Source organism: Aulonocara stuartgranti (genome assembly GCF_965226115.1).
Source record: "Aulonocara stuartgranti genome assembly, chromosome: 19".
Lineage (NCBI taxonomy): Eukaryota > Metazoa > Chordata > Actinopteri > Cichliformes > Cichlidae > Aulonocara > Aulonocara stuartgranti.
Window position 1 is genome coordinate 27,977,851 of NC_138955.1, and position 22,207 is coordinate 28,000,057.

A 22,207-nucleotide genomic window follows, 5' to 3' on the forward strand; every position below is an offset into this window, starting at 1 on the left:
CCTTCACTGTCAACTGTACGCAGATAGACTACTGCACCTATAGCGACAGTGGAGGCATCACAGAAAATGCAAAGTTCTTTCACTTTCGTTGTGCTTAACGTACCTGGGCTGTAGCACCTTGGTATTTGGAGGTTCTCAAGGGCTTGCAAAGAGTCTTTCCATGAGTCCCACCTCTCCTGTTTCTCAGGGGGTAAGAGTGTGTCCCAGTCTTTTCCATCAGATGACAGTTCTCTGAGTAATGCTTTGCCCTGCATTATTATGGGAGCAGCAAATCCCAAAGGGTCATAGAGGCTATTAACTGTCGACAATACTCCCCTCCGTGTGAATGGTTTGCTCTCATTTGACACCTGGTAAGTGAAGCTGTCAGATTGTAGGTTCCAACAGAGTCCCAAGCTTCTCTGAACTGGAAGAGGGTCTACTCCTAGGTCTAAATCTTTCAGGTCCTTTGCACGATCCTCAACAGGGAAAGCTTCCATGACTTGACTGCAGTTTGATGCCACCTTGTGAAGGCGTAAGTTAGACTCTGCCAACATGTTTCGCGTTCTTCTGAGCAGGTTGATTGCTTCCTCTGGTGTGGCGACTGATGTGAGACCATCGTCAACATAAAACTGACGCTCAACAAACTGTCTTGCATCAGATCCGTGTTCTCGTTCACCCTGCTGTGCTGCCTGTCTCATGCAATAGATGGTGACAGCTGGTGACGGGCTGTTTCCAAACACGTGGACCTTCATTCTAAACTCGACTATGCTCTTTGTAATGTCATTGTCCTCATACCACAGATAACGGAGATAATCTCTGTGGTCTTCGCGCACAACGAAGCAGTAAAACATTTGCTGCACGTCGGCTGTCAGGGCTATGGGCTCTTTGCGGAAGCGCAACAGCACTCCCAACAGGGAGTTGTTCAAATCAGGTCCACCAAGAAGCACTTGATTGAGCGAAATTCCACCACATTCTGCACTTGAATCAAACACGACTCGTATTTGTTGTGGCTTCTGTGGGTGGTATACACCAAACGTGGGCAGATACCAATGTTCTTTATTTTGCGGCAGAGGCGGGGCAGGCTCGGCTTGGTCGTTATCCAACATTTTCTGCATGAATTGGATGTAGTGATCTTTCATTTCTGGTCTCTTTTCCAAAGTCTTTCGGAGAGAGCAGAGGCGTTTTAGGGCTTGTTCTCTGTTGTCAGGGAGCCTCCTTCTCTGTGAGCGAAAGGGTAAAGGTGCAACCCAGCTGTTCTCTTGGTTTTGATAAACTTCATTGTCCATTATTGTCAGGAATGCTCTGTCGTCGATAGACATGGCTTGTTTGTTATCACCCTCAGATCTAACAAACACAGAGTGTCCCAAATTGTCTGTGATGCAGGTTGCATTCATAGTGACCCCATAATTCTCTTTAACGTGAATTGTGTTTGGGCAAGGCTCAAAATAGGATGCACGTCCATTATCTAAGGTGTGTGTTTTATAGACATTGACCTCTGACTGACCGTGTGCTTTTCCTAGACACACCTCCCCCACAATAACCCAACCCAGGTCTAGCCTTTGGGCGTATGGTGCATCATTGGGTCCGTTGATTTGCTCACGTACCTTATGGACCCTGATGACATCCCTTCCAAGGAGTAAAAGGATTGGGGCGTGGTGGTCGACAGGTGGGATGTTATCTGTCACTGGAAGAAGATGTGGGTGATGCTGAGCAATCTCTGGAGAGGGTATTTCAGATCTATTGTCTGGAACAGAGTCACATTCAATTAAAGGGGGTAGTTGGATGTTGACTTCTCCATCCAAGGACTCGAGGAAGAAGTTTACAGCTCTCCTACCTAAGGCTTGTTCTCTGCCAGAGCAAGTCTTTAAGGTGTATGGAGTGGGTTTGGCATTGATTTTGAAAAGGCTGAAAAACTCTGACTTAACCAGTGACCTGTTTGACTGATCATCTATTACAGCGTACATTTTTACAGCTCTCTCTTTTTGGCCTGCGGGATACACTTTGACCAGACTGATCTTAGAACATGAACGTGGGCTATCACCTTGGCCACATACCTCTGGGCACTTTGACTCGACTGAAGGTGCACTCTCGATTTGCTCTTCATTGTCGTTGTTTCCTGGTGTAGTACTCTTAGGGACAGGAGTAGGACCAGGATGCATTGCAGATAAGTGTTTAAGGCTGTCACATTCAATACACTTCACCGTTGCTTTACAGTTTTTCGCAATGTGTTGGACAGACCCACAGCATCTGTAACATATGTGGTGCTCTTTGAGATAGGCTTGTCTTTCTTCAATAGGTTTGTCTCTAAAGAGCTTACACTTTTTGAGTGGATGTGGTTTTTTGTGGATTGGGCACTGGCGATCCGGTTCCTCCATTTTCTTTGGACTGAGATTATTCTGGTCCGGGTCTGCCGTAATGTCCATTTTGTGTGCTGACACGGTAGGTTTGCGACTATAAGACCTCAGCTTTTCTGTGGGGGAAGGGACACTGGTGTTGGCCTTGGACATAGCAAAGCTTGGGTCATTCCTCATTTTCGCTTACCGCTGGACAAATTGTGTGAAAACTGAGAAAGGAGGAAATGACACACTATGAGTCTCCTTGTACTGTGTTCCTACAGTTGTCCACTTTTCCTGTAGGTTGAAGGGAAGTTTTTCCACTATTTGCCTGACTCCTCTGGCTGTGTCCAGGTAAGCAAGTCCTGGGAGTGCGCCATCTTGTTTAGCACACTGTAGCTCCAATAAGATGTCACTAAGTTCCTGCAGCTTAACATTGTCTTTGTTTGTGAGTTTGGGAAAGTCCTCTACCTTTTTTAAGAGTGCGTCTTCAATAGCCTCATGTGAGCCGTAGCACTCTTCAAGGCGTTGCCAGACCATCTTCGCACCTGCAGCAGGATTGAGGGTGTGTACAGGGTGAGGGTGTGGAGAGATTATATCTCTCGGCTGGCCTGGGAACGCCTTGGTGTTCCCCCGGATAAGCTGGAGGAGGTGGCTGGCGAGAGGGAGGTCTGGGCCTCTCTGCTTAGGCTGCTGCCCCCGCGACCTGGCCTCGGATAAAGCGGATGAAGAAGATGAAGATGATGATGATGACAAAGGCAGGACGAGTTTGGAAGTGACCCAATCAGATGTAATCGCCCTGTGCATAAAATGTAAAATGAAACCTGAGAGTGCTATCATGGTCAGGTTAAGAAACAATTATATCTTGCCATGTCTCCATGGGTGCTTTCGTTCACAAGTGGTCTCTGCTGGTGTGGGCAGGCCACGTGTAATTGTTGGCACCAGTGGTCAGTATTACATCCTGTCTTCACGACTCTGCTGCAGGGCTTGTCGCAGGAACTGGTTTGCTGACAATCCACGATGGCTGGAGAAACTGCCCAAAGGTTTACCAACCTTCTCCCTTTTCTTACAAACAAAAAGGCCATCTGCAAGTCTGTTATGGATGAGCTCAGGAGGACTGGCAAATCTCCAACAGACATGGCAAACCAAATAAATGAACTCATGCACCTCAAGTACGAGCGAGCTCACCTGACGTACCTCCATGCCACAGGATCGGTCTGGGATTCTGAGGCAGGAGCTCATGGACAGAGGACCATTGGGCAGTTCCTGAGGAAGGAAAATAAGCCACAGGAGTTCAGGTCTTATGAAGACCCACATGCCTGGTGTGGCGTCTCTGTGTCCAGCCATTACCTGACTGACTGCCTGCTCGACGAATTCCGACGTCAACATCCAGCCATATCCAAACTCCTCCAGGGCACTTTTGGCCACATTTCCAGGTCTGACCACATCAGGAAGGTGGCACGAAAAGTCATGCTGGCATCTGGGGTCATGTCCAGTTATTCCATAATGAATGAAAACTGGCTGATTGTTTCGTGGGTCATGGTTCAGTCTGACACAGAAAGGTCCTTGGAGCCCATGTACCAGGGAATGGCCAAGAGGTACAGTGATGCAGGAGTGGAAAAGGCCGGCTACCACTGGGTGGAAAGGTAAAAACCGTAATCATCGTTGTCATTCAAACTGCTAATCTGTCTGGAAAAACTGAGTTTTTCTTTTTCAGATCAATTTGATGCACACACATAATATTCCATATACTTACATGTATTTGTATTTCTTACATTTAGGGATTGCTGTGCTCCATTTAAGATCCCAGACTGCATCCCTGTCGAAAATCTATCGTGGGATGCCTGAAAAACCACTCCTGCTGTTGTTGCTGCGGCCACATCTGGACCAGTGGCAAACAGCTGTGCCTCTCGAACCCACTACAACAAGAACATTATTGTAAAACTGGACCTGTTCCACTGCCTGAGGCGATTTTTGCGGGAGTGTACCTCTGAGCATCTTCCTCTGTTCAGCACTTTCTGCCAGCTTCTCTCTGCGGCATTCTCAGTGGTTGATCAGGCAGACCTGAAGAGGCTCCAGGATGCTTATAAGTTCTGTGGCATCCATCCTGCTAATCCCACAAAGCAACACATAAGGGAGCACTGCAGGATCCAAATACCACAACCCACTGAGCTGCTGAACAGAGTGGAAAAGGTCCTGAACCATTTTCACCTGGCCACAGACCCCAACAACGTCCCACTCTTCAAGCCATCCATGCTGAAGACGTGACGCAGTGCACATTCTGCGTGGCTGCCTAAGTGACCCTGAACTCTCAGAGGGTGTAATGTTTAGGTACGGTGGGACTCTTCAGCTTAACCATGTCCCTGGTGAAGGTGCCAAGGTCCCCATCTGGATTCCTGTCCGAGGCACTTCACAGCAGGAGGGTTATCATTTCCACCAGGCCCAGTGGATCACCGGGACTCACGTTTCCACTGAACTATTCCAGGCCCAGGGCATCACAGGGGTGGCACGATGGAACTACCAACGACTGGTGGACCTTAAGCAGCCAGGTGTCATGCTACCTTGTGTTTTTGATCCAGCTCTAGTGGTGGAGTTGAATGCAGCCTCCAGAAGAGTGACTGGTCAGGAGAAGTACACTGCACTTCACCTCTCTGACAGAGACACTGGAGAGCAATTTGGGCTTGAATACAGAGAGCCAGGCTGCCGTCCAGTCCCTCTGAACTGGGACAAACACAAAACTCTGAGAAAAGATGAACCAGCTGCCCTTCAGCCCCCACCCTCTGTTCCAAAACCTGTGGCTGCCCAGCAGCTGCTGTGGCAGTCTTTAACTGAAGGCAGTGAAACAACTAGTGTCCCTGTAGTCACCATAGAGCCCTGCCGTCTTTAACCCGCCTCCTCCTGCCCTGTCTACACCACTGACACAAGTCTCAATAGAGAAGATTGTGGAGGGCATCTTAGAAAGGCAACAGCAGCAGCAGCAGCCACTTGGCAGCTTATTTCTAAATCACTTCATGTAATGATAACAAGCCATCCGTTCTCTAGTGGGGTCTCACAGCTTTTATCTTCATAATCTTTCTGGTTGATTTGTAATATTAGAAACATGACTGCTGTCTTTTATCTGTGTGACTGTACAGCCTGTTTCAGACATGACAACCAGACAGTGTCTGAAGTTATCTTTAATACATGCAACGCAGCTGGAGTCCAGACACTTTCTCACTTCTGATGATAATATTTTTGGTTTAGGTGTTGTTGCTTTCTGGCTTGAAGCTTATCTACAAAAGCAGTTCAATAAGGAGAGATCATGTGGAAAAACTGAGCATGATTTATTGAGGTACAGAAATAAATGTAACTGTTAGGCAGTTAAACTCCAATGACCCATCATAGCAGAAGAAATCTCAGCAGTGACAGGATTTTGCACAAGCCACACCCCAGAGTCAAAATGCTGGTAGTGATGAAGATGGAGGCTGGGACAGGGTTCTGAGTGACCACGGTGAGGAGGAGAAAGGAGAGGAGGCGGGCTGCATAGCTGAGGATCTGAAACGCAGAATGGCAGAAGCAGAAGAGCAACAGATTTAAAGCATGCAGAGTGGAAGCTGGCATGCTCGGTGAAGGCAGGCAAGAGCATAACTGGAATAAAGTAATGATGTCAGTGCTGAGTTTGTGCTGGAAAATGAATAGATATAAACAAGACAAAAGATGAACTTTTCCCGTGTGAATGCCTGCTTCCAGCTTCCTGAGATACCTTCCGTTAGCAACATGAATGTGTGAGACATTGAGGCATGCTAAAAAGCCCGTGGCACCAAAGCATTGTACAATAAAATAATGTGAATAATACATAAATATAAATAAAAGATATTCCTTAACACAGTATAGGTACATAATACTCCACAGGCCAAAAACACTATGATATAAATAGAATGATAATCAAATAATAAGAAAAAGCAAAGTGAAAAATAAATTTTATCCACATTAACTAAATTAAAAATGGTGTTTATCTTTTGATAATGTAACACAGGCTTTGTCCCAACCAGGACTCGAACCTGCGCTCAGACGGTTCAGTGGAAAAAAAAAAAAATCATCTTTTACACTGGCTGAAAAGCTGCGATTTGATTGGCTGTTTCTCCGTTACACCGCGATGGGCCAGTCTGTGATTGGCTGGTTTTGTGGGACAAATATAACGGCGTAGAGAAAGAGAGAAAGAGTTGAGCACGCATGGGCAGAAATGTTGAGAGCATGAGCGACACATTGCGAGCGAGCGCAAATGCAAAAACTGAGCGAGAGGGGCTGCCATTGTATGTGTGTGTGTGTGTGTGTGTGTGTGTGTGTGTGGATAATAGCAAACACTGAAATACATTTTTTGCACGCAGGAATGAGTTTTGTTCGCTCAAATTCAGCTTTTCTTCGCTCAAAATAAATTTCTCCTCAAAATACATCATTTGCACCTGCAAACATTTTTTACGTGCGCTCAATTTTTTTTTTACATGCGCTCAGAATAGTGGCACAAAAATAACGCCATATTATTTTGACCCCGAAAATGGCGCATCAGGCCAAAATCCTTTCCACGCCCACCCCCGTGACATCACGCTCCAATGCCCTATGGTAACTAATGTTATAAAAATGTTCCGCCCCTAATGAGCATTTGAGCAGCCAATCAGAATCATCTATGTCATGTGATCATGAGTACAGCAGCAGATTGTTCTAGTGAGAGTTTCGAAGCACCATGGATGAAGGTAAATGCACCTTTCAATTGTTTGCCAACCGCCAATACGACTGTCAGAAAGAAAGAAAGAAGAAAGAGTTTGAAGGTACCAGCTCTCAGGTATGAAGCTAACTTTCAAAAGTTACATGAGTACAAACAGGTACCTTGTCGGGTTTTTTTCGTTTGCTTGTTTTTGGTTGGGTTTTTTTTTAACCCTGTCCTGTCTGGCTGTTTTTGTGGCACAAATATAACGGTGTAGAGAAAGAGTTGAGCGCGCACGGGCAGAAATGTTGAGAGCGCCAGCAACACGTTGTTAGCGAGCGCAAATGCAAAAACCGAGCGAGAGGGGCTGCTGTTGTGTGTGTGTGTTAGTGATGGGTCGTTCGCGAACGAAATGGCTCTTAGAGCCGTCTCTTTGACGTGAACGACGGGAGCCGGCTCCTTATCGCGAGCCGTCACGTGGTTTTTTTTTCTCTCTCTCTCTCTCTCGCTCTCTCTCTCTCTCGCACGTTTTTTCCGCTTCACTCTGCACGTGGGCAGAGGGGGGGAGGGGCGGTAGTTACTCTCAGTAGCACAGGAACAGCCAGAGGGAGAGAGAGAGAAAGAGAGCCAGGGATAGAAAGGTATAGTAATCATCCACAACTATTTTCGGTTGCAGATGATAAAGGATTCAGAAAGTTTATTCATGCGGGCCCATATGACAGAGAATATACATGTTCTTTTTGTTTTCATATTATAATTTATATTTAATTGTGTTGTGGTTTGCAGTGTTTTGTGTTGTTTTCACTTTAAATTTGTAAAAGGAAAAAGCTGAAAATTTAAATAGTTAAAAGTTGAAATGTGAATAGTTGATTTTTGTATTATATGATTTATTTATTACATTTTATGTGGATTTTGCAGCAAAATTATCCACACCCACCGCCGCGCTATGAATTGTGGGATATATGGGACCACGAAGCGTGCACCGGACCACGCTTGATATTTGGGGAAATCGACGGCGCATTTGAAGTACGCTTCGAGTTGGGACAGTCGTCACGTGGCGGTGACGTAATCGCACTCAGAATGCGTACTTCAAGCGTGCGGTCTCTGAATTGGGACACAGCCCCAGTCTCCATTTCAACTTGTGTTGAAAGTGCGGACTTCAAATGATATTCTCTTAATTGTGTTAATAGGCCACGTAAAACCAGAGTTATGATTCGAAACAGTACAAACGGTGTTTTCTGAGGACAGCGCTACCAAACACTCTCCGTTGGCGACCAAAATTTTAAAAACAAAATAAAAAAAAATAAAAAAAGGATGCATGTCTGCCATTACCTGCCAAAACCGGAAGTAACATAATATTTTGTGGGAAACGTAGTTTTTCCCCTCAGGGCCTTGATGAACCTATACTGGTGGTTTTAAGTTATGTCTGACATATGTCTGTGCAGTTTCTGGGATGCTTAGACCTCAAAATGCACTGTTGGAAATTATTTTATTTTCTATGTTTTGTTCTGTTACTTTTCTAAAAACAGATGGTGATCTTTTCTAAAAGCGATAGGACAGGTGTGGAGGAGAGTGAAGCAAGAGAATGGGTTCCTAAGGTGGGCAAGAAAAATCCAGCTAAGTTTCTGTAAATATGTTGTTTTCACACATCCATGGAAAATGGGCAAAATATATATTTTTCTGCTCTAATAACAGTCTGTGAGCTCATCTGAAGATGATGGGACAGATGACTGGAAACCCACACAGGATGAATCTGAAGGCTATTCAGAAGAGGAGGAAGAACAAGAACGTAAAAGGATTCCTAAGGTAGCCATGAAAAACAAAACTGGGTGTCCTATGCCACAAAGAGATGTGAAATTCATCCTCAGTTTCACTGCTTCCACAATCTATACATTCAACAAAATATGTCTTTGTATTCTTCTACGTCACATGGTCAGCTCATATGTATGGAACACCAGGACTGCCATAATGAATTAATTAAATACACCATTAGATAATTAATTAAATGTGGCAATAATTAATTAAAGAGAAGATTTAGAAGAAGATTAGAAATGAGTGATGATGGGAAACCTCCACCAGATAAATTTAAAGACAACTGAGAAAAGATGAGTTTAAGGAAGAGGTGAGTTAGCTCCAGTCCATTTTTAGTGAGGTCATGAGGAGGAGTAGTAGTGGGTTTCGTACACAAGATGAATTCAAAGACAGTATATATATTCAAAGAAATATAAAGGTCAAATCAAAAGTAGTCAGAATTACTAACAGTACTGCAGATAATTTATTTTCATTGGCATTTGTAAATATTAAGTAAGAGTAAGACAAAAAATAAAACTTTTTTAGTAGTTGTATGCGTCTTCTTTTTGTGTACAGGGGGCGTTCGTGAGCAGTGAGTTGCCGCAGAGGACAGAGGAACGGCAACAGGTTGCTGTCGCCTCAAAGTCTCAAAGGCATCACTATGTCAGAAATGGACACAAGTGTCCCATATGTGGACATGTATATGCTGACTTCATCTACAGTTCACAGGGTGAGTAACGTGATCCCGCTGTGACACGCCTCCCTGCAGCAGCCATGTTGGTGACTCTGTCTCACATTATTTCAGATCAGAGTTTCCAGACCTCCGGAGTTTACAGCGCCACTGAGACCTCCACCAATCAGGTAAGGGCTGACCTCTGCCTCTGTCTCCTGTTAGTGTGATGCAGGTCAGCATAATGTTGCACATGAAAATTGGTTTGAAATTTGCACGTGTGAAGAGGTCATGTGATCAGTGACCTGTTAAGGTTCAAAATTGAGGAGGGAGAGTACAAACAACTCTTGGTCCAGTAGGTCTTGGTCAAACAATGATTTTAATGAATACACGCGTGGGAAGACACTCTGTACGCAGACAGCCAGTAGTCCTCGACTCAATCAAAGCATGAACAGATATTTTATAGCATCAGGGTTTGTTTACTGACGCCCCTTCATACGTCACAGACAGGATATATACATACGTCAAATCAAAACCACAATAACCTTTTAACACAGTTTAAAAGAACATCGTCTTCCATCTTCATAACAGGTGCATCCTGTCACTGCCGGATGCTCGCTTGTCATCTTGACACCTCAGCAGCAGTTCTGCGACAAACTGCTCTTTGCAACATCAGCAAAACATAATTAAACTTTCCCCCATAAATGAATCTAACTAAAAGTGTGTGTGTGTCTGCGTCTGTGTGCTAACCACAATTGCACCCTGTTTCACCTCGCGACTAGCTCCTGACCCCTCACCAGACAGAGCGACAGAAACCACTCTCGTATATGTAATAATCGAACTGAAACTATGGATATGACTTTTACTAAATAAATGTTTTAATCAAGAACCTCTACTAAACATAATAACTGTGTGCATAAGCATCTTAAGGCCTTCTTAAAGCTATCTGTTACATTGTTAAAGCAATGATCATACTGCAGATTATATTATGCTGGTCAAATACTTTTTGTTCATCCCCACAATCCCCCTTTCGACCTCTGGAACACGAGAGGTCGCAATACATTGTGTCCTCGCTCAGCAAATCAGACAACCTCATGTCATCTAATTGGTCCGGTAATAAACACCAGCTCCCCTTCGAGAACACTCCATGTGTAAGCTTAGGTTTTCTCGGTCCCTCTCTGCAGGCCTCGAGATCTCCAGGATCCTCGCCCCTCCTGTGGACGCCGAGATCGATCTTCTGCAAAGGAAACAAAACACCTTTTCCTGCATCTCCCTAACTTATCCTATTTGGGACTCTTTAATCAAAAGCCTGATCCTAATTATCTTCTTAACTTATTGACTTGTATTTATATATATTCTTCAACGTTACTCATCACCTTAAAACTCTTTAAGCCCTGCTTTTACGTCCGGTTGCTCGCTCTATTTTTCCCTTATCTGATCATCAACATCCTGTGCACAAATTGTCGCTGCTGCAAGTTCCTCTACTCTAAAAGATCCAAAAGAAAACAACCATTCTAATCAATTAAGTTTAAGCATATAAGCAATTACTCCTGTATACATTTCATCATAGCTAAATGCTGCCTTGAAACAACTCCTATGTGTTAACTTCATTTTAACCTCACATTTCCTATGTTATCACCTGTTTTTGGTATAGCCTTTTTATTTCATTTTGCTCCTTTAATGTAACAATACCTCCTAATTCTAGTTTATCAGACTTAACCAAAATATATGCTTTCCTTCCTCTTTGGTCCTTCTTTAAGTTCAGTTAAAAGCTAAATGAATTTAAGGCCTTTTGCCTGGAATCAATACTGTCGTGTGTTTCTTAACTCTGTGTCTGTAAGCGTGTGCAATCCTTCATGAACTCATATTATCCTCACAGTAGATTGGCTAATCATAGCGCTAGCCAAAGGCTCGTGACCCTCCAGAGACAAATTTGAGCCACAACTCCTTTAAAAGCACAAAATGCAATATGTATAAAAATCATTTCTACGTAGAAGCTCCCCCTTTATCCTAAAGATAAACCTATGTAATATCTGTATGTGTACGCCTACATTATAACCACTTCTTCTAAAGATCAAAAAAATCAAACCTGTTCTACTCCTTCAACCCTCACTAATTTTCCCTCTAAGATTTATTCACAGCTTTGAAAAACCGGCATTGTATCTTCTAAACAGGATTCAGTTCTGTCATGGTCCTGGGCCATGTTGGCCCAGTATTCTTGGTTCCTTGTATTTTCGCTCCTTATTTAGGCCAGGTTTTCTGAGGTGTCCTGTTGTGGTGTTCCCTAAGTGTTTTTTCCCTTTGTGACTCTTACCCCCTTGTGCCCCTCTGTCTATTTATGAGCTCTCGTCTCTCTTTGTGTTTATTCCATGTTTCCCCCAGCCTGTTATGTCTGTGTTCTCCCCGTGCTTTCTCTCCTCCTGTCTGAACCTCTGTGTACTTCCTGTTTTACTTTGACAGTCTCTCGTCCATATGCGTAATGTTGTGTTCACTCCTGCCCTGTCTCGTTATGTTTATCAGTATCCCCTGTGTTCCCCACCTGTGTGTAATCTCCCTGTGTTCTCTGGGTGTATTTAAGTTGTGTCTTCTGTTATGGTAGTTGCTGGTTCGTCTGTGTTGTTTCCCCTCGGTCTCCCTGCGTCTCTTGTGTATTTCCCCGGACCTCCCTGCATCCTCGTTTCTGGTTTGTGTTATTAGCTTACCCAGTTTAGGTTTCCGGTTTCTTGTTTTTCCACCATTGTAAATAAATATTCACCTGCACCAGAGCTGCCGCCTTTTGGGTCCTTTTCTACAACTCCACACGGCTTGCCTCGCAAACCGTGACAAGTTCACTTTTAATCCTTTAACCTTAACTTAAAAATAACAGTTTCAGTTTTACCATATCCAAATGATCAAAAACCCAAAAGGTCCTAAAATGATCCTAAATTATTAAACAATTAAATTAATAAACCCTAAACCCCCCTTTATCTTGATACATTTCATGTGTCAAGATACTATACAAAACTTAAAAATGCTCAGTTTCCCCACTCATGATCCAATGTATGTCATAAAATAAACTTAAAACAGAACAGTTATCAGTCATGTGTTTCTACAATTAATGGTAACTGAGTTACATCAAAAAAATATTTCCCCTTTAGCATTTGGCATTCTCCCAACAATATACTATAATCCCATAATCTAACCCCAGTCAACAAAACAAAACAGAAATTTTCTCTGGTAAAAACAAATTGTTTGTCCACATTAATTCATCCTCACTCACATTCAGTCACACATTCACTCACATGCAGTCACACCATGTATTTGCTGATAGTGGAGCTTCCCGCACGATCAGATACTCCACCCTCAGCAAAATGAGCTCAGTCATTTTTTATTTTCCATAGGAAAATATTTCTTTATGCTTTTGGACTGGATTGACTCGCATAAAATCCTTTTTACAGGGACTTACGACCTTGATCAGTCCCCACAGGTAGCTCTCCTCAGCCAATTGTAATCTGGAAAGCCCACCTTATATTTGCTCTTCCCGAGAATTTTCAGCGCCGTTATTCACTGTTGCAGGCCTGCTTAAAACAGAAATGAAAAATAGAGCTGATTGTTAGCTCATAAAAACAAAACAAAATCACCTGACAGGTTTTCTTTAAGTGCACTGTTACAAAATAATGGGCCCCTCCCAGACATGTCCATGTTTCCTAAAACTCCCTCTATTAAAAACAAAAATAACAACAACAACCTAACTGACAGAATCAACCCCTCACCACAACAACCTCAACAACCTTAAACACACAAGTCTTGCCACCACATAATTTCACCTCCTCAATACACCAAAAGTCTCATTAAAACCACACAATTTGCACACAAAAATCACCCCCTTATGCTCTGTAACATACTTCAGTTCAGCATAAAACATAACCCCCTTTGTCATATGGCTTCTTCTATTCCTCAATTACAAACACAAATGTATTTTATTAAACATTCATACCATTGTATCATTCACACAAAATAGCAAGCTGTTCTTCATTGCATATGTTTGTGTTCTTAGTAGAGATGGACCGATCCGATATTACGTATCGGTATCGGTCCGATACTGACCTAAATTACTGGATCGGATATCGGAGAAAAATAAAAAATGTAATCCGATCCATTAAATATCACGAAAGCACCTCACAAAACTTGCAACACGCCGTAACTCGCCTCAGAACGTCGGAGCAGTATGCATCACGTGATAGAGCAGCTGTGGCATGCGGGACCTGTCGGTGGTCTGGATAGCATTTGGAGCTTCGCTAGCAACCTGGCATTTCATCTCCGACAAAGTTATCCCCGAGAGAAGTAAAGCAAGTGTGTAAGTCCATCTCTGAATGTTTGTAAAGCATTCCCACGTTAAGCTTAACTAGCGACTGCCTCTCGCTCTCCGGCTGCTACTTCAATCGTGAAACTGCTAATGATCAGCTGATCGGCTTTTCTGTTGTGAGTCCGTCTCTCTTGTTTGTTTTTGGTCCACTTTGCGCCAGAAAGAGCAAACCAGCGGCTGAACAACAGCAGCACGTTTAAGCTTGATAAGCTGTTGTTAGAATTTATTTAATATTACTTTCTACACCAGGATCGTTTTCTATGTAGCTGACGCTGGTAACTGTGCAGGGGCGGATCTAGCAAAGTTTAGCCAGGGGGGCCGATAGGGCATTAACTGGGAAAAGGGGGCACAAAGACATACTTTTCTTTCTTATTCTCATTTAAAATGTCTAGCTTTTAATAAATAATTATCTGACACCCAAAGTTTTAATTTGATGTAAAATGAATAGAAGTCAATTACTGTATATAGTGACTATTAAGTCTAATATATATACCCTAGTAAGCTATAGTACATTTTCCTTTGGGAAGGTACCATCTGTGCAGTCTGCAATTTTGTTGAAGAAAGATGTTGAATCTATTTAATATTTCTTGAAAAATAATTGATTTCTGTGCATTTTTTTTCACACTGCATCAAATTAAGGTTGATTACGTTGATTAAGCATCATGAGGTGGAGCGTGAGGGGTGGTTCCCTATTTTTTTATTTTTTTATTTTTGTTGTTGCTGGGAGTTGGAACCCTATTAGTTAGGTTGCTTAATATTTACGCTAAGTACTCTTTAAAATACCAGAATAGGGAGGATGGTGTAGGTCTAAGTTTATTAGATTGATCAGTATTGCTGAACTATGAAATATTTTTTTTGTATACAGGTATAACAGAATAGCTTTAGTGTAGTTGTTGTTTTAAACTTGAGTATGAACTTGCAGACTTGCAAAATGCAGCAAGATATTTTAAAAAACAGTTTTGTTGATTAAAAAACACTATATCGGATTCATATCGGTATCGGCAGATATCCAAATTTATGATATCGGTATCGGTATCGGACATAAAAAAGTGGTATCGTGCCATCTCTAGTTCTTAGCCAAGTTTAATCTGTATCTATGCATTAATCTCGATGAGCTTGTCTTGTCTTCATAAGGTTAATGCATTTTCTGCTTGTGTATGTGAATTTGCATATGTTGCTTTTGCAGTGTGTCAGACTCCTGCACAATTCTCCACTTAAGCCGTCAGTTTCTTTCCCAAATTTGCTAACCCAAATTTTAAGTTCCCACCTTATTCCTGCTCCTCAGCCAGAAGTTAGGGCCCACTTGTCAGGTTTATGGAGACATGGCGCTGTGAACAATTCAACCAGGAACTTGCCTTGGCATGTCCAGTCAAGTTAACCTACAGGTCTCTTCCGACCGCTGCACGTGGAAAATTGATCCAGATCTGTTTAGCCCCTAAAGAAACACAACTGAGACATTTTCATTATTATCATAAGTACTTAAACTACCCGTGTCCCTTTCTCTGGTCAGAAATCCCAACTTATGTCATGTATATACGTGTAAGCAGGTCTTCATTGCTTTTCCTATGTATTTTGTTAATGTTCAGTGAGTGTAAGCTGCTTTCTTCATTGCCTCTATATGTTATAGTCAGGTTTAATTCATGCATCTTTTCTCTGATTTCTTAATTCAAAACTATCTCACTTCTGATTCTTTCCAGAAATAATTTCACATGTAACACTTTGTCTATGTGTGTTTTCTATTCTTGTTTACCTCTTTGTTTGTGACGGTGGACATCTCTAAACCATCATGAGTTCAAGCTTCACTTTCAGTCCAATTACACCCTGTATTCTCACAGTCGAACTCGTCCTGCTTCACCTCTCACTGGTCACTGTCCTCTTCTCTCAGTGTCCTTTTGTTGTCTTGAATTCCAGCAAACACAGTCTGTTTCTTCTCTGTTTCTCTTCAGTATTTTCCTTTTGGATCAAGTCCCAGCCTGGCAAAATACCACATTCAGTGCCTTTAAACAGTCATGTCACACTGTTCTTACCAGCCTGCTGTCCACCGTGCATGGTTCATCACGTGGTTTCTTCTTGTCTGTTGATCCTTTCACTCGTCCCTTTCAAGATTACTCCAAGCAAGACAAATCTGACAATCAGTGTCCAGTGCTTTACCACCGTTCATTATCCCACTGTTCAACTGCCCAGCCTGTAATTTACAGTACATGTTTCCACCTCGTGGTTCCTTTCATGCTGCTGCTGGTGTCGTCAGTGTGGTTTCCGTTGCACTGTCTTTTGCCTGCTATTAATTCTTCTCAAGTCCACGATGTTCTGTCGGTCTTCATCAGGAGATTAACTGTCCTTTGAGCTTCTTCTCAGGATGGGGACAAGTGCGAGGTCAAGCTGTAAAATTTTAAGCCAAACTCTGGCCTGTTTTCTCCCAATTATGCTACTCTAGTGGTTTTGGCGCCGTACTCAAAATTCCAGGTTGAGAGAAGTCCACCTTCATTTATCTGTAATCTGTGTTGACACACTAAAACATACAATTAATATCCTTTTCATTTCTTTTCTCAAAACCTCCATTCGCTTTATCTGCCTAGAGTTTAACTCATCTGTTTCTCTCTCTGGGTGCTCACTCGTCACCTTATATGGGCATGCAAACTTCCTGTCACCCACACCATTTCCTGTTACACACACACAGCACGCAGCTGCTCAGAGCAGCTCAAGCTGCTTTGCTGTTTCTCCAGGCTAATCAAACTTATTTTGTATTTACAATCTACAAACCCTCTGTAATTCTACTAACTTTTGACCTAAAATGTAGCATCATTCACACAATGATTTCATAATCCTCTCACACACACCTTTTAAATAAACTAAACTCTTATAACATCACTCATGCATCTCTTAAATTAAAAACACTTTCAAACTTTAAAACATCCTACTTTACATCACCAAAGAAATACCTCTCACACCTTTATTCATCATTCAAAACCTTCTAGTCACCGCATTCACACAAGAAATTGAAAAAATAAAACACACCAGCAACTATTGCTGGAGAGAAGTTACTACTGAAAGTAATATGTTAATCTTAAGTATACACAGTGCACTCAATATATTTATATATCTACATCCAACTTCAGTCAATTACTATACATCCACTACGGCAACTCAAAACTTTATTTATAGTCCTCTAATAAACATGAATGGCATTTTAAACACACACTCAACAATGTTTGCAGCAGTATTTGTAAAACCAACTGTGGCTTAAACAGTTCACTGCTTACTAATTTGCATTATTAAGCATGTTCTGATTTTATCTGTTTTGATTTTATATACTGGTTTGTTTGTTTGTTTGTTTGTTTGTTAGTTAGTTAGTTTATTTGCTTGTTTTAATCAATTTTAAATCATGCTTTTTATTTGTTCTTGTTTCTAATGTCTCTGTAAAGCACTTTCAATCACCTTATTGTTCAATTGTGCTATACAAATAAACTTGCCTTGCCTTGCCTTGCCTTGCATTTTCACACTCACACACACACATCTAAAAATAGCAGCAGGCAGTCAGTGCATTACTGACTCGACACACAGAGATCTCTCACACCAAATTTTCTTATTCTATATTACAACGACGTCTTATATTTACAACCACTGTCAGATCTGTCAGCTTTAGTGCCTACACAATTTTAGACAAATTTAAAATAACCGCCCAGCGGATAAACTCCCTGAGTTTTTTGCGACCAATTAACCAGTATCAAGACTTTAACTGTTTCTGGCCTCATTTCTAAAATCCCTAACTCAATTTAAAAGTGTCCAACACCCAAGGTCCAACCTTTGCTGCCCAAAAAAGCGCAGATACCGTTCCAAACGGTAAGGAGACTCTAACTCCTAGCTATTTTGGAGGTTCCCAAGTTCTCCCCGGTTGCCAACCGTACTAACCCTATTCGCCGATAGGTCAGGGCCAAGCGTCCTTGGCCGGGAGGGAGCATTACCTCCGAGAACTGCGCTTCCTAGCAGACTCGAACTGCCGTCCTAGAATAATTTATAATACTTTGAAACAACAATCAACACCCAAAACAAGTGTATAACTGAGGCAGGTGCAACCTAGTGGTCAAATGGAGACTCCAACTCACAAAATGACCGCTCAGGTCCACTCTTATGACCAAATTTGGACTCTAACCAACACAATAACCAATTCCCTACCAAACTACTTGAGACTCTAACTCAATTTCTTTGGGACTTCAACCCAGTATTTAAACTTTTCCTGGCAGACTCTAACTGCTTTAGCAGACTTTACTGCTTTCATTTCTTCATTCTTCTTAGCAGAACTCTAACTGCTTCAACTCATGAGATTTTTCATCAAAATCAAAACAGACATCCACCAGTAACTTCAGTGAGTAGACTTAAATTTTATCATATCCAATTTGGCACACTTTGGAAATAATTCAACAGGTAGTGCCTTACCTTTTGGATAAGCCGGCTTATGCCCACTCACTTCGACCACTGGAATTCATGTCTGCCCGTCAGACCACCTAAGACCAAATTTCTCCATCTAAACCTCCAATCCTCCCTCCTCAACCACCGGACGAAGCCCCCAAATGTTAAGGTTCAAAATTGAGGAGGGAGAGTACAAACAACTCTTGGTCCAGTAGGTCTTGGTCAAACAATGATTTTAATGAATACACGCGTGGGAAGACACTCTGTACGCAGACAGCCAGTAGTCCTCGACTCAATCAAAGCATGAACAGATATTTTATAGCATCAGGGTTTGTTTACTGACGCCCCTTCATACGTCACAGACAGGATATATACATACGTCAAATCAAAACCACAATAACCTTTTAACACAGTTTAAAAGAACATCGTCTTCCATCTTCATAACAGGTGCATCCTGTCACTGCCGGATGCTCGCTTGTCATCTTGACACCTCAGCAGCAGTTCTGCGACAAACTGCTCTTTGCAACATCAGCAAAACATAATTAAACTTTCCCCCATAAATGAATCTAACTAAAAGTGTGTGTGTGTCTGCGTCTGTGTGCTAACCACAATTGCACCCTGTTTCACCTCGCGACTAGCTCCTGACCCCTCACCAGACAGAGAGACAGAAACCACTCTCGTATATGTAATAATCGAACTGAAACTATGGATATGACTTTTACTAAATAAATGTTTTAATCAAGAACCTCTACTAAACATAATAACTGTGTGCATAAGCATCTTAAGGCCTTCTTAAAGCTATCTGTTACATTGTTAAAGCAATGATCATACTGCAGATTATATTATGCTGGTCAAATACTTTTTGTTCATCCCCACAGACCCCATGAAGCTGTAATCAGTCTGTTTCTATTTTATTTTGAAAGGATGAGCAGGAAGGAGGCGTGGCTGACTCTCCCACGAGATCAGACGTGAACTTCAGCTACAGCCAGCAGGTACGTCCCGCAGCGTAGCTTGAAGGTGACATCATCGCGTGTGTGACAGCGGTGCCAGGGTAGCTCAGTGGTTGGCGCTGCTGCCTCACAGTCTGAGCGTCTCGTTTCAGACCCGGGGAAGTTCAACTTCCTGCTTCAGACTTCAGGAGAATATTGTTGCGACCGCGCCACAGACTGCAGCTGCCATCTCTGCTCCGCCTCGTCTCGGTGGGCGGCGATAAGCTGGACAGAGAACAGCTCTAAACATTGTTCGTCCAATCAAAAACCTGTACAGCAGGCCTAAAGCGCCTGTCCAACGTCATCCTCCAGAGGTCGCAACCTCTGAAGGTAATGGTGCTTGGACTTTGAGCACTTCCTGTTCCTGTGACGTGCCGAGCTCTCTTCTTCTCTTGGTTTTGGTCTAACGGCAGTCGGGACAAAGTCTGAGTGTGTATTTCCTGTTTCTGTTCAAAAACATAAACGCATTCATTCCTTTCTTCATACGGGAACAGGGATATCTGCATCTGACTGAAAGGAGTATTCCTTTTTCTCCTCCTCTCACATGACCAAAGCAGAGAGCACGATTGGTTGAAAGATCTGAATGCTAAGATCCCCATAGATTATATGCAGAGCTGTTAGTGTTCATTAAGTTGAAGACGGTGGAATTACATAAAGGTAAGTTTAGATAAAATTAACTAATTCCTTCCAACTGGAACATCCAAATCCCTAAGCTCTTGTGTTGAATTTAAATGCTATAATTCCAAGTATTGTATATAAATCACTAATGTTTAGGTTCCCGCATGAGGTTATTCTTTTGTGTGTGGTGGGGGGGTCTTTCATAATTAAAGTCTACAGTCAAGGAAGAAGTGAGTAACAAAATGCAATACTTGTTCATACCTTTATACCTTGTAGCACCACACGTTAAGACCTTAACAACTGTCAGCAAAAATACTGCTTTAAAAAATCGGAATCACCTTGTTTAAGTTCAATATAAATACACGGAAGTGTTATGAAAGCCCTAAGTCAAATGAAGTCATTTTAAATGGTTCAGCATTGTCTGCATCTGCAGAGGATTCATGTGTACATGTATTTTAAAATAATGATGCCAAGCGCCTTGATGGAATTGAAAAATCAATAAATGTTTTTCACCCCTTAATGTCTTACTTACAATCATTAATTTAGAGAAAATGTAGGAAATTGACCTCCCATTCTGAATTAGACAACCCCTGAAAAGGCTCTTCTGGGACCGCAGAAGCAGGTCTTGTGTGTACTTACCCCATTTTTCTTCTTTTTACTTACCAGATTCCACGAGCCATGGATGATGTTGGCAGGGAAAATATGCGTGCTTTGTCCAAAGCATTCACGTGCTCCCCAAGTGTGCTGAACTTCCTCACCGACCCTGACATCCTCATTCCCCTCCAAGCAACTACTGTTGACAGTCCCGTTGAACAACTAGCTGCTCAGTTCAATATCAATGGGATAGTCATCGAACTGAACTTCTTGGAAAAGTTGAAGATTCAATTCTCCAAGTTGAGGCTTTCACTATGCAGAAACCCCCAGCTGCGAAATTCCTGGCACATCATTAAAAAACACATTGATCGTACAAAGTATTCCAGCGAAGGGTTAGAAGTGCTCCACAGGCTGCGAGGTATTGATCTAGCTGAGCTCAATGACGGATTCAAACTCCATGTCACAGCAATCCCGAAATCCCCTTATGGGATGGAAAAGGTATTTTCCACATTTGGATATCTGTCCTTCAACACCATAGAACTCATCAATGCGATGTTGATGAACTTCATTGAGAGTCTGAGAGCACTTCCACCAGAACAGCTTTGTAGACCCTCGCTCCAAAAGATTATCCTCCAAAACAAAGGTTACATGAAAGTCTTACCACAGGACCAGGAATTCCTGCTGCGCACTCTCGATCAATCCAAGGATTTGCTACCTGAACATGAGACGTTGGATTTACATTTCTATGTCTACAAGTTTGGCCACAGATCCCAGGAACCGCTGATTCTGTCCGACATCACTGACTTTGACAACATTGTTCGCTTGTCTTTACATGTTGCGTGCACATTGTCAACAGAGGACCCCCACACCCTATTGTTTTGGTCCAGAGCAGGGTTAGAGAAGTTGGTCGGTCCAAGAACAACATTCTATACTGCCATGTCAATGCACGAGTGCGCAAACATGCAGACTAAATTGGATGAACATGAGGTGGACGTCAGTCCAGTTCTGGGGTCTATTGCCGACCTGCTGTTTGCGAACCATTGGCAGTTTTACATGGACAGTCCCCACACCCACGCTCTGGCAACGTTCCGTCACCCAGTAAGTGGCTTGATAGTCATCGGTGGGCTCGGCCACCCCAACTATACCAAGGCCCTCGAATCCCGTGCGCAGGACTACTACGTACACATGCGGGACCTTGCAAACAAGGCCATGTGCAAGTATCCCTTACGCATCGAGATGGTGCAAGCGCTGGACGCCGCGGACCTCTCATGCCTGATCGAACCTATTCTCGCTGTTCATTTCTTCTCCCTTCGTCATTTGAAATGGTTTTTAAACGAACTCCCAATGGTGATACCCTTCAAATGGGACGAGGGAGACTGTAGTGTCCAGGAGATACTCTGTACATGTCTCACCTACATGGCCGACGAGCTCTGGACTCTGGGAAATGAGCACTCGGGAAAAGGTGGGTTCATCCCATCGTGGAGAGCCTTTCAGCTCGAGCTCGCGCTGGAAGAAGCTTTTTACGGCCACCCTTTGTCCAATGTGGACAATGTCTACTCCTCAGCAATGGGCACTAGCTCACGTCATGAGTTCAGTGCCACTCATATCAGGGGGTTCATGGCGCTTGGCTCTGCCACAGCGCCAACAAGTGAGGACACACCTCCACCTGTGTTACACTGGACAAAGGATGCTCTCCAGACCCATCGAATCCACAGGCTGTTCTCTCTTACATGTAACATGGAGGCTGAGCCTTCTGTAGTTGGCCCTTCACTTGTAGTCCTTCTCCTCCAGGATCTTTTC

General features: G+C 42.9%; 1 protein-coding gene across 2 annotated transcripts; it reads left to right on the plus strand.

Moving 5' to 3' along the window:
- Window positions 1-6,889: 6,889 nt before the first annotated feature.
- On the plus strand, window positions 6,890-19,072 carry LOC309694995 (uncharacterized protein). 2 transcript variants are annotated; one of them, XM_082515351.1, is made up of 6 exons: window positions 6,890-7,131; window positions 8,523-8,591; window positions 8,689-8,799; window positions 9,361-9,514; window positions 9,590-9,645; window positions 10,639-19,072. In XM_082515351.1, the coding sequence occupies exons 1-6, from the start codon at window positions 7,033-7,035 to the stop codon at window positions 10,729-10,731; spliced, it is 582 nt and encodes a 193-aa protein (XP_082371477.1). In that variant the 5' UTR covers window positions 6,890-7,032; the 3' UTR covers window positions 10,732-19,072. The 2 variants fall into 2 exon arrangements, with proteins under 2 accessions (XP_082371477.1, XP_082371478.1); XM_082515352.1 differs by having other exon boundaries at window positions 6,890-7,042.
- Window positions 19,073-22,207: the final 3,135 nt, after the last annotated feature.

Bases quoted from the DNA above. Each gene is read 5' to 3' on its own strand.
- LOC309694995 (XM_082515351.1), top strand. From the start codon at position 7,033: ATGGATGAAGGTAAATGCACCTTTCAATTGTTTGCCAACCGCCAATAC. The intron at 7,132-8,522 runs GTATGAAGCTAA...TTCTAAAAACAG, and splicing joins TTGAAGGTACCAGCTCTCAG to ATGGTGATCTTTTCTAAAAG. The intron at 9,646-10,638 runs GTAAGGGCTGAC...CCCTCTCTGCAG, and splicing joins CTGAGACCTCCACCAATCAG to GCCTCGAGATCTCCAGGATC.